Genomic DNA, 12135 nt, shown 5'->3' on the forward strand with positions numbered 1-12135 from the left:
TGCTCCTACTGTCTTGAGAACCCACTGGAAGTTCTTAATCAACGGCAAATGCTGAGGCGGTTTGTTAATTAGCCACTTCCCAGAACAGTCCAACTGTAGCATAACTCTGACCTGCGCAGGGTCGGGCATACAATTCCACCCATTGTTAAACAGATGTGAAAAGTCTTCACGCACAGTGACTGATACCAGTATTTGCCTTTATTTTGATTTACCATGGTGTCTGACTTACTGAAAAATAAAGTTTACTTACCACAGATGACTTTTCCTTCAATGCATGTGCTGTAAAATATTAAATATTCAGATGATTTATCTTAGGAAATTAGCTTTTTTTAAACCCTCAGTCTTTATGTACACTATTACACTACAAGTCCTTGTTAGAGACTGATACATTGATAGAACAGGGAGAAGTAAAGGTCCAGAGCTGTACTGCCACATTCTGGTGATGGAAAAATACAACTTTTTTGAAGTCTCCCCTCTATCCAAAAGTCATTAAAATTTCTCCACTAAGAAGAAAATATTTGCTTTCACCTGACATTATAAATATTAAAAATAACCTTAAAAAATTGCATTACATGGATAGATAGCATGTGTGTACTTTGAATTATTCTTTACAACAGTTTTATTTGTATTCTAACGAATGTAACACCAAAGCAGGTGAAGGTTTATGAGGATAGAATAATATTAGCATCACTCTGGAAAGCCAGCAAAGGAGAGGAATTGGCAGTTGAAGCTTCTCTTTATGTTCCTCTTTTTTCTATTATCTGGCACTGTCTTTGTTCCCACCAACCAAGAGTGGAACAGTTTTCAAATAGTCACAAATGATTGACTCACCTTCTTTTAAACATTTTGGTTTCCTTAATAAAGACACAGTCAGTCACTTAATCAATAACACATCCTTTTTGGCTCATCTTTATAAATGAAGTTGCCATTCAATGTGAAAATGGTGTTTGGTCATTTGCCCATTTTAATAACTTCCTGATTTTCATTTATATTGACTTCAGTCAAGCAAAGAAAACAGGCAGAGCATGAAACAGACCGCTGATTTATTATCACTGAGGGATATTTTTATATCGTCCCACCAATATTTCAAATATTATTTAGAGTGGCAATACTTTGGTGATAGATTCTTTTTTGAAGTACATTAAAACTTGAAATTGGACATTTTTGAGTCAATTATAAATATGTGTTATTCTATTCATGAATTTAGATGTGTAATTCATTTCATGTTTAAAATATTGTGAAATGCATACGAACTTGCATTCAAAATAATGGGACCAAATTAGGCAACTTAGCAATGTTTATCATGAAACTACATCCTGGTCAGAATCCTGAATCAATTTAACCATCCACATTTGGAATAATTGTTGATAATAAATAGAGTCCTCAAATTTTGATCAAGTACATCGGAACATACTAATTGTAAAATTATAACATATGAATAAAAGGATTTTCCAGATTTAAAATAATTGAAAGAACCATACAGCAATAAAAAATGGCCGAAATTCTCCGGCCGTTACATTCATTTTTCCTGCCAGCAGTGCACCCCACCCGTGGATTTCCTGGCGGCGTGAGGTGTTTTCAGTGGGAAATGCCATTGACAAACGGTGGGAGTATAGAATCCACCAAACAGTGCGCTATCGAGAAACATGCGGGTGGGGAACTGGAGAATCCAGCCCAGGGCAGGATTCTCCAGACCCCAGCCGCGTGATTTCCCGTAGCATGCTGTTCGCTAAAGACGGGGTCCTATACTTGCAACGCTTGTAAATGGGATTTCCGACTGAAGCTGCCGCATGCTGCCGGGAAACCCACAGGTAGGGTTGTGCTGCCGCCAGGAACAGAGATTCCCAACGACTGGAGAATTTCGAACAAAGAGACACCCACTGAATCAGTCATCTCTAGGATTTTGTTTTAAAGTGACATGATATTTGGCAGAAAGACGTAGAAGTTCATTGCATTTGGCACAGTGGCACAGTGGTTAGCAATGCTGCCTCACAGCTCCAGGGAACCGGGATCAATTCCGATCTCTGGTGACTGTCTATGTGGAGTTTGCACTTTCTCCCCGTGCCTGCATGGGTTTCCTCCAGGTGTTCTGGTTTCCTCTCTCAGTCCAAGGATGTGCAGATTAGGTGAATTGGCCATGCTAAATTGCCCCTTAGTGTCCAAAGGGTTAGGTGCGGTTACTGGGATATGGGGATAGGCGTGGGCTTAAGTAGGTGGGCCAGTGCAGACTCGATGGGCCGTATGGCCTTCTTCTGCACTGTAAACTCTTTGATTCTATGTGGTGTGTGCATTTGATTCCATTGACTGTCATGGGTACTGAACATTAGACACTGTGTAAAGCTGGTTGCTAATCTCCTGTCATCCATCCTGCTCCACTGCTCAATACAAATCTCTACCCTAATATTTTGCATCAGATCTGGGCCGGAATCCTCCGGCTCTTGGGATTCTCTGTTCCCGGACAGGGAGCAGGGGATTTGCCCATTGGAGGTTTAAACTTCCTGGACAATTCCCACGTAGGCCCACACATCAGGGGCTGGATTCTTCACCCCGCCGAGCCACATTTCTGCCTCGACCCGCCGGCAGGATTCTCCGTTACGCCAGCCAGTCAATGGGGTTTCCCATTGTGGGGCAGCACCACGCCTTCGGGAAACCCCCGGGCACCGGCAAAATGGAGAATCCCGCTGGCGGATAATCCCACAGGACTTTCACAGGGTCCCAATGCACAACTTTGATTGGACATTTGGTAACCGATGATTTGCAGACAGGAAGATTCGGCACATCATTGTTTTCCTGACACATTAGTAATAATAACTAACAGTAAAAATAAATATTTTAGATTATTTACCAGTCTCCGCAGGCAGGTACGTTTTGATTTGGTTGATATATTTGGCCATTGTAATAACAGGTACAATTATCTTGGCGGACACATTTCATTCTATTTTCATCCAGATAAGGAGCACTCGTCGGGCATTTTGGATAGCATCCTGATTGTTGGAAAAAATGTGAACATTAGTGTGAGGTGCTTATCTTTATCTATTATCATAGTTTTTTCTTATAATTATATAACACTAAATAATCCGATTCATGGCAGGTCTGGAATTTCGTTCCTATTTTGTCGATCTTCATTTTTCTCTTAATAATTCATTATTTGAAACTCAGCAAAATAAATAAACTATGTAAACACTACTGGGAGGGGCGGCACGGTGGTGCAGTGGTTAGCACTGCTGCCTCATGGCACCAAAGACCCGGGTTCAATCCCGGCCCCAGGTCACTGTCCGTGTGGAATTTGCACATTCTCTCCGGGTCTGCATGAGTCTCACCCCCACAACCCAAAGATGTCCAGGGTAGGTGGAGTGGCCATGCTAAATTGCCCCTTAACTGGAATTTCTTTTATGTAAAAAAGAGATGGAAAAATAAATACAACTGGGCAATGTAAATTGTGTGCATAATTTAACTCATGCAGATGCCTCACTCAGTCCCTAAAATTACGAATTTCGATTCCCCAGAAAATAAATCTAATTTTTATTGGACTAATGGAATAAACGTAGAAACCTGAAATTTTCAGCCCTGTGAATGCTGTTTTTGGAGTTATGCTTGGGCTTTCATTATGCTACATTCAGTCAAAAGTTGCCTTGTTGTCAAGAGCAGTCACTCTCACCTTGACTCTGGAGTTCAGCTTTTTTGTCCATGTTTGGACCAAGGCTCTAAAAAGGGTAGAAGTTGAATAGCCCTGACAGAATACAAACTGAACACCAGTAAGCAGGTTATTGCTGTGTAAGTGCGCTTGATAGCACTGTCAACGGTAGTAAGTTTACTGATGGAGTAGTAATTGGCTGGATTGGATTTGTCCTGCTTTTCAGGAGACAGGGCATAACTGCAAATTTCAGCATTGTCAGGAAAATGCCAGTGTTGCAGCTGCAATGGAAATGAACAAGATGCTCCTGACCTCGATTACTTAAAAAGGTTAGTTCTTACAATGCGTTTTGTTCTGGAACATTGATGTGTCTTTTTTATCCTTACATGAAAAGTCATAATTTATCTCCTCTGATGTATCACTTGTGTCCGTCAATAAAATTGTTGAACAATGCTCATATCCAGTGCCACAAATTCCTACAGGTAACTAAATAAATTAATGGACTGGATTTTACAGGATAAGAGAATGCTCACGCACCCCAGAAGGAAAGTCGGCCAGCAGTCAATGCACCAGAAAGAGGTCCATCCCACCACTGGCAGCAGGCAAAACTAGGAGAGCTTGGCCCTGCCACCCCTCAGTAGGAGAATGGGACTTCTGCCGCTGCTCAGTCCCGCCCCCGAGAGCTGCCGGCAAATGTGATTGCCCAGCAACTCCAGCAGTTCCAGCACTGCCAGAGCTCAGTAGTTGGCACTGCAAGGATGAAGAAAGAAGAGTGATGGCTGCGGTAGAGCTGGCAGCTAATCCTAGGTTTTTAAGAGTGGGGAGAAATCGCACAGAGGGAGCCAAATTTTGGCATGCAGGCAGTGAGGAATGAGGGGGGTGACATCTTGGTTGGGCATACCCCTGATGCATATGATTTGCCTGTCTTCCTTTCACAACCTGACCGCAAAAAAGTTCTACCCCTGCCAACGATTTTATGGTGTCGGCAGCAGATTATCCCAGTCAATTGTTTTGGTAAGATAATCAATTGACCAGCAATTATTTATTTAAATATGATCGTCAGGCTACCCATCTACCATATTATGGGAGACAACTTGGGGCTATGCATGAAGATAGTGGGCTGAGCATCCCTTGTATTTCACATATGTCCCCATTAAAAAGTTGCCCAGCTAGGGGTCTCCAAAATCAAGCCCAATATCTCATTAGTTCAAGCTAACCTCAATCTTTGTGTACACCTTCTCTAAATTGTATTTCAAGCACAATTATTGCAGATTATTTGTTTTAAACTTCCTTCCTGTTTGCTGAGATAATTTCACACTGTCAACTCCCAGTTATCCCTCCCAAAAGAGAATATTTGTCTTTAATTTTCGGCATTGCATATTAACAGTCTTTTTCAGAGTGAGGAGACACCACAGTTGAGTTGGATTCTATCTTCACCTGCCTTTCACACACATTTTTTTTTAAGCAGAACCTAACTTGTTCACTCAGGAAACTGAGAACCTGCCACTCTTACCTTGGCCATTCTACATGCAAGGACATGCAAGTCCGGTCAAGTCGAGATTGGTTGGTAAGTAGTGCCTAAGCAATGTCACACACATGCCCAAGGCAATCAGCCAGCGGGTAATGATCAGGAATGATTTTTCGACTCACTAGCCCTGGCCGGTTGAGGTAAATGTTGTATGTAATCCTACATCTCCTGATGCTAATCTGACTTTATGACAAGCACAAGAAGAAACTAAAATGGGAATCTTGACGCAGATGATTGAACATCAAATGGGATTGTTAGTGGTCATCGATAAAAGGCCTTGCCACCTGCTCTGTATTAAAATACATAGACAGAAAACTAATAGAGAAATGCCTTCTGGCATACCTAAACTATGACAGATTTATGAAATAATACCACCTTCAAGAACAGCAGAGAGCTTTTTTCGGACAGTATGGTCACTGCATGTTTTTGCTGTCAAAGTTCCACATGGCTGATAGTGCCAGCTGCATTCATCAGGTCTGTTATAATAGTCACAATACACAGCTGCAATGTAAAATAGCAACAGTTAATAGGAAATCATCATCAATTGCTTCAACATTCAAATGAATACTTCATATGAAAGTTAATAGTTAGAATGTCTCCAAAACCATGCTACAGTTGGCAGATGAATTATTTCATCAGAGCAGAAAGATTAACGTCCAAGGTCGGTGTAACATATCACTAAAAGCTAACTACTCAAAAGTCTCTGATTCAGACAAATCAGCATTCCAAACATAAACACATGCCAGGCAAGTGCCAAAGATGTGGGGTATGATTCAGTGGAAAACAATTGAAGTCGGCTTTCGAGCGCGTTTAGCACTAGGTGCCTGGGTGGCACTGCTAGGGGGCAGGTTGGCAGTGCCAAGGTGCCTGGTGCCAGGGGGAGTGCCAGATACTAGCCTTCCCTGTTCCCGACCACCCGGGGGTCTATAACAACCAGCGAGTCCCCCCGAGGTGCCATCACGCCTGGTCCAAGTTTGTGAAAACCAATGCTAAACAGGACCCAATTGAGGTCTTGCAGGCGCGGCCATTGTTACCTGGATGAAAGCGGCGTCCGGGTATTTAAATGAGCCAATTATCTGGATCATGCCCATTGAGGGCAAGTTCCAGATCGCACCAGGCGCAGCAAGTCAGGTGACTTGGCCTCTCCCGGGATTCACCCGGTTCCACGTCAGGCGCAACCCGGTGGCTAAACCCGCTGCAAGAACTTTGGAAAAAGCCATTAAGGTAGTAATGCAAAATTAAATATCAGAAAACTGCCAGTTTACTTATTATCTTCACCCAGAGAATCTTATCTTCATTAAATCATGCAATTTTAAGATGACCCAACAAACTCTCTTGCATTTACCCAAAAGTTTTGGTTGGCCTTTCTAATAAAACAAAAAGATTAGACTTACGACATCGTTCTGGGTTTCTCCAGCGAACACAAACGTCAACTTTATTACAAGCTTCTGCATACATTGCTACAGCTGTACAGAAACCCAGATATTTCCCTTCCAAATCACAGGCACAAGCTTCCTTAATGCAAGCATCATAGTATGGTTCTGGGTTCACCTGATAAAAGATGCCACGACACAGTGTCAGAAAACATGGAAGTTTAACAATACATCAATTTTTAAAAAAAGAATGTTAACTGCAATGTTTATTTTCCACGTTAAAGACACAAGCAACACCTTCCAAGTGAATAAATTATCCAGTCTTGTACACAAGTAGAATAGATTAGTAATGCTCCAACCAACAGTAACGTTCTGTGTATCTCTTATTCGTTTGTTTCCTTGTTGAGACTAATCTCAACATCCAATGTTACAAAACACTGCACAAGCAGTGATTTTAGCCTCAACCCAAGTCCCCACTCAACCTGACAACTGAATTAGTGCCCTTTAGAGACAATTGCAAGCACTTAATAAGAAATATCAGTTCAGCTTAAGTAGCGTAACCATTATATTACACTCCAAACATTAACTACCTGGTTTGGGAGTTTTATACCCCACCTGCTGCCCTGCTCTTGCAGACAAGTTGGTGGAATAGTATGTCCACTTAAGCTTCTGGTCAATCTTGATAACCCAGTTAGTTGCTGGTGAAGAATTCAATAATGGCGCTGATGTTGAAAATGAAGGTTAGAAGGAGTTGGCTGGGCCTGCTCTGTTGGCAATAATCACTGCCTTAGGGGGAGAAGGTGATGTAATAATAATTCCCATGGTCATCCAGAGGCCCAGGTTTATGCCCTCGGGGCATAGGTTCAAATCTCATTGTGGAATTTGAAAATCTGGAATATGAACCTAGTCTCAGCAATGGTGACCATGACAACTATCGTCAATTGTGGCAAAACCCATCTGACTCATTCATGTCCTTTAAAGAAGGAACTCTGCTATCCTTACTGGATCTAACTTACGTGTGACGTCAGACCCACTGCAACGTGGTTGACTCTTAATTGCCCTCTGAAATGCCACTAATTTCAAGGACAAATAAGGATTGCAACAAATGCTGGCCTTGCCAGAGACATTCACATCGCAAGAAAGAATAAAGAAAAGAATGTCAAACAAATGTTTCCTGTGACCAAATCAATATTCCACATAATTTTTTTGTTTTGCACAGGCAGCTTTGTCAATGCACAGCACCTTTAAGAATTCTTGCACAGCTGTATACGGATGGTATTTAACCTGGAACATGGGGCGGTATTCTCCCCCCCCACCCCCACGCCGGGTGGGAGAATCGCCAGGGCGCCGTGCAAGTCGCGCCATGCCGCCCCGACCCCCGCATGCGATTCTCCCACCCCACCCCGAAACCAGCGCCGCGAGAATCGCCGCAAACGGCGAGCGGCGATTCTCCGGCCCGGATGGTGAACCGCTCCAGCACCGTGCTGGCCCCTTGTGAAGGCCAGAATAGGTCGTGCCCGGGCCCTGTTCGCACCGTCGTGAAACGCGACGGCGTTCACGAAGGCGCTAACACTTGGCCTCAATTTCGGAGAATCTCGCCCAAGGTCTTCCTGGGTGCAGCTGCACATGTGTGTAGTTTAGTGGACTGTTAGCCTCGTCCTGAATGTATCATGTCCTGCTGTAGACTGGCAGCGGCTGCTTCATTATCAGAGCAGTTGTGAACCGAACAACAATGACCAATGAACAACCCTCTCTTCATAATATGATGCAGAGAAGGTTACTGAGCAAGCAGCAGAAGATTATTGGGACTGAGGAAGTCCGACAAAGATATCTTGAGTCTCCAGTGGTTGGCGTCCACCAAAAAACAATTGCCTTACGTTGTATCTAGCAAGGCTCTCATGAGTATTCTCCTCCTGGCTATTACTGCTCTCAGTGTGCTGGAACACATTGATGCAAAATTGGTGAAATGTTGCCTTCATTCCCCTTTGGCAGTTACTCTCACATTTCCTCTGGCATTCAGTTCTCATATAATAATAATCTTTATTGTCACAAGTAGGCTTACATTAACACTGTGGTGAAACCACTTGTATGGTGCTGCCACAGTGGTACGTGTTGTATAGTATTGCTACTATATTACATGTATGGTTTTGGCTCCTCCCCCTAGGGCCTGGGTATATAGGCTGCCAACCTTTCTCACTGCCTCATTCTGGGGCACACTGCCAGTTCTGTTGTAAGTCAATTAAAGCCATAGTTAAATCACTCTGCGTTCTCCATCTTAATTGATGGCATATCACACTGCAATGAAGTTAACTGTGAAAAGCCCCGAATCATCGCATTCTGGCACCTGTTCGGGAGAATTCAGATTGTCCAAATTACCTAACAACATGTCTTTCGGGACTTATGTGAGGAAACCCATGCAGACACAGGGAGACCGTGCAGACTCTGTACCGACGGTGACCCATGCCGGGAATCGAATCTGGCACTGTGAAGCAACAGTGCTAACCGCTGTGCTACTGTGCCACCCATATTGATGCCTCAGGAAAGGTTGCGATGAGAAGTGAACTGCAAGTGAATTATTGTTATAGAATTTGAACTGTATGCATGTTAATGAGCAGGTTATGGAAGCGGGAGCTTGGTGTTGTTTAATGGCACGATTGGTTAATCCTTTCATCGACTTCATTCAGGAGACCAATAAGGTAATTTTTGGCTGGAATAGATTGTCCTGTTTTGGTGAATAAGATACATCTAGGAAGTTTTCCACATTGTTGCGTGGAAAACAGTGTCAATGCAGCATTAGAATAGTTTGGCTGAAAAGGCAGATGGTTCTGAACTCAGGTATGCAGTATTACAGACAGTATGTTGTCAGGACCCATAGACTTGGCTGTGTTCAGTACACTCAACCACTCCTTAAGGTCAAGTGAAGTGAAGCATATTGCTGGATAATGGCATCAATGGTGAAGGGAACCTCAAGCAGAGGCAGAGGAAGATCATCAACTCAGCATTTTTTGCGAAAGGTGTTTGCTGACATCAGCCTCGTCATTTGCATTCACAGGCTGTATTTCAGATAGCTGAGGGTGGGAATGCACATGGAGCCTCTCTCCCCAGTTAGTTACCTTGGGCTGGATTTTAAAAGGTGCTGTGGTCTACGTCCTCATGGTGTAGTGCCACCTAATGTTAATTAGTGCCCGCAGAATGTTAATGCCAGGAATAGTGTTAATAACATTCAGGAGCCCTGATAAATCAAGGGTTGAGGGGGCGCGGGGGCGGGGGGGGGGGGGGGGTGTTGGGAAGGGTGAAAGGCCAGTTTCAGTGACAGAGCAAGGGGTAGGGGGTGGGAGGATTAATGGGAAGGCTATAACTTTGGTGGGGCAGTACTTTCGACAGACCGAGAGCCTCCAAGAAGGTCCGTCCACTTGCTGAACACGGCCCATTCAGCTAAAGATGCCGGGCATCTCACATGGCATGAGCCCATCCTGACGTGGGTAAAATACTGGCGGTAGCACGATGGGCCCTTCAGTGGCCATTAATTGTCTCAATAAGCCCAAGGGTAGATGGATTTCCCTGATGCATTGTAATTTTTCAGACATATCTGGCCAGGCAGGTAGATAGAGTCAAGGTCACCTCCTGGATTTTATTTGCCCCCTTCCAGTCTTCAAACCCACCAGGTGGAGATTGCCAATTCCAGCTCCCAGCTTTCTTTCCCATTCGTGAATAGTTGTGTTGAACCACAGGGTTTGGTTTTGATTTGCTTCCTGCAACTCCATCCACACCCTGTTTACTATTTTTATTTGCACGAGAACTTCATTAAGTTGGTCCTTCATGCTTGGTTCTTTGTGGAGTGCTGCACCCAAACACCCTTCCACACCTTCCATTGAATCAGGGTTACTTTAATTGTTATTATTTTGCTTAACCTCTTTTTTTTTGGACAATAAAAAATTAATTTACCAAGAAAAGAAAACAGTGGATAAAGAATGCACTTTAAAAAAAAAAGGCATTTTGAGTGCTGTATGAAGAAACAAAAAGTTGCACATGTTAGTTGGGGTCAGATCATTAAATTACTTTGGCCAGAAGGTTCCATTTCTAAAATGTGTTTCTATAGAACATAATGAAAGTTGGTTGCTAGAATAATAACATTAGGGCCATTCAGCTTTTTTTCTGTGACAGTAGATAGGCGTGATTCACTCTGAAATAAGCACTCTTGTCTTTTCTTATTCAAATTATTTTGTTTTCATGGCTTTCAGCATATCTGTCAAAGTTGTAAGGATACACTTGGAATAAAGTTTCTTACCTTATTGTGACATTTTTTAAACACTTCGTTTGCATCTTTAATTATGGCACATTTTCTCTGCGCCCATGGAAAACAAAATGGGTTTCTATCACAAGGATATGTGTGATTCACTGAATTGGAGCAGGACTGTGCAGATTTCCAACTGTTTCCAAATTCAATGGGGTTGGTCACCAAGGAGTTAGATTTTGTTGTTAGATCATCTTCAGTGTCATCGTTGAAATTTCCACAGAGGCCACATACTTGGTCCTGTTGTAAAAGTTACAAATAATCAAAAAAATTAAGGATACTAATCTGACATTTCAAAGTCAATCTTCAGAATAGACTCATTTGGCTGATACTCTCTGGAGGTCAGAACTACCTGTCTATGGATGAACACTATTAATCTGAGAAATAATTTAATCACTGTGATCTTTGCATTATCACTTACCTTTGCTGAGGTAATTCATCTCAGCTGACATGGCAGCAACGTGGGGAGGCAGTGGCGTAGTGGATGGACTACCAATCCAGAAACCCAGAGTCACGCTCTGGAGACCTGGGTTTGAATCCCGCCATGGCAGATGGTGAAATTTGAATTCAATAAAAATCTGGAATTAAAAGTCTAATGATGACCATGAAACCGTTGGCGATTGCCGTAAAATCTTGTTCACTAAGACCTTTAGGGAAGGGAATCTGTCATCCTTACCTGGTCTGGCCTACATGTGACTCCAGATCCACAGCAAGGTGGTTGACTCTTAAATGCCCTCACGGATGGACAATAAATGCTGGCCCAGCCAGCGACACCCACATCCCATGGATGAACAAAAAAGACATGGGGCTGAATTCTCCGCTGTCAGGATTCTCCGTTTTGCCGACAGCCCGGGCGTTTCCCGACATTGGGAAACCCCATTGATCATCCAGCAAAATGGAGAATCCCGACGGCGTGCCGCACCAGAAGAAACCCGCCCAGGAATTTTGCAGTGCTGGGGTAGGCAATGGGACAGGGAAGACTATCAAGTCGAATTCTCATTATCAACTATTAACTGGTGGCCACAGGTGAAAGCACTGGCAGGACAGGATTGGACTGGCTGACAGACCTGTGACCTCTATTCTTTATGGTCTCCTTTAAAGAATGACCTGTTGGCCAAAACATTCGACAGGAACCAGTCCATCTGTGACACAGTCCAGCATCTTTGGAAAAGGAAGCTGGGAAAAAAATATTCTCCATGAGCTAGGTCGTTGCCAGCTTGCACTTGTGGGCCCTTGACTGGAGGTAATAATACACTGTTACCTATTCATTATCACGTTGTTTTTTTCATTCTAATCTGCAAAAATC

The 12135-nt window shown here is 43.2% G+C and overlaps 1 protein-coding gene across 5 annotated transcripts in view; it reads right to left on the minus strand.

Moving 5' to 3' along the window:
* Positions 1-12135, minus strand: part of LOC140388049 (uncharacterized) — a 110949-nt gene that overhangs the window by 43769 nt on the left and 55045 nt on the right. For all 5 annotated transcript variants that reach the window (XM_072471643.1, XM_072471640.1, XM_072471642.1 and 2 more), the window contains exons 25-29: positions 10824-11069; positions 6557-6713; positions 5538-5663; positions 2846-2984; positions 251-279 (exon numbers count right to left, since the gene is read on the minus strand). In XM_072471643.1, the coding sequence (XP_072327744.1) occupies positions 251-279; positions 2846-2984; positions 5538-5663; positions 6557-6713; positions 10824-11069 (697 nt within the window). The remainder of the gene's footprint in view (positions 1-250; positions 280-2845; positions 2985-5537; positions 5664-6556; positions 6714-10823; positions 11070-12135) is intronic.

The sequence above is a fragment of the Scyliorhinus torazame genome, chromosome 13, assembly GCF_047496885.1.
Source record: "Scyliorhinus torazame isolate Kashiwa2021f chromosome 13, sScyTor2.1, whole genome shotgun sequence".
NCBI lineage: Eukaryota > Metazoa > Chordata > Chondrichthyes > Carcharhiniformes > Scyliorhinidae > Scyliorhinus > Scyliorhinus torazame.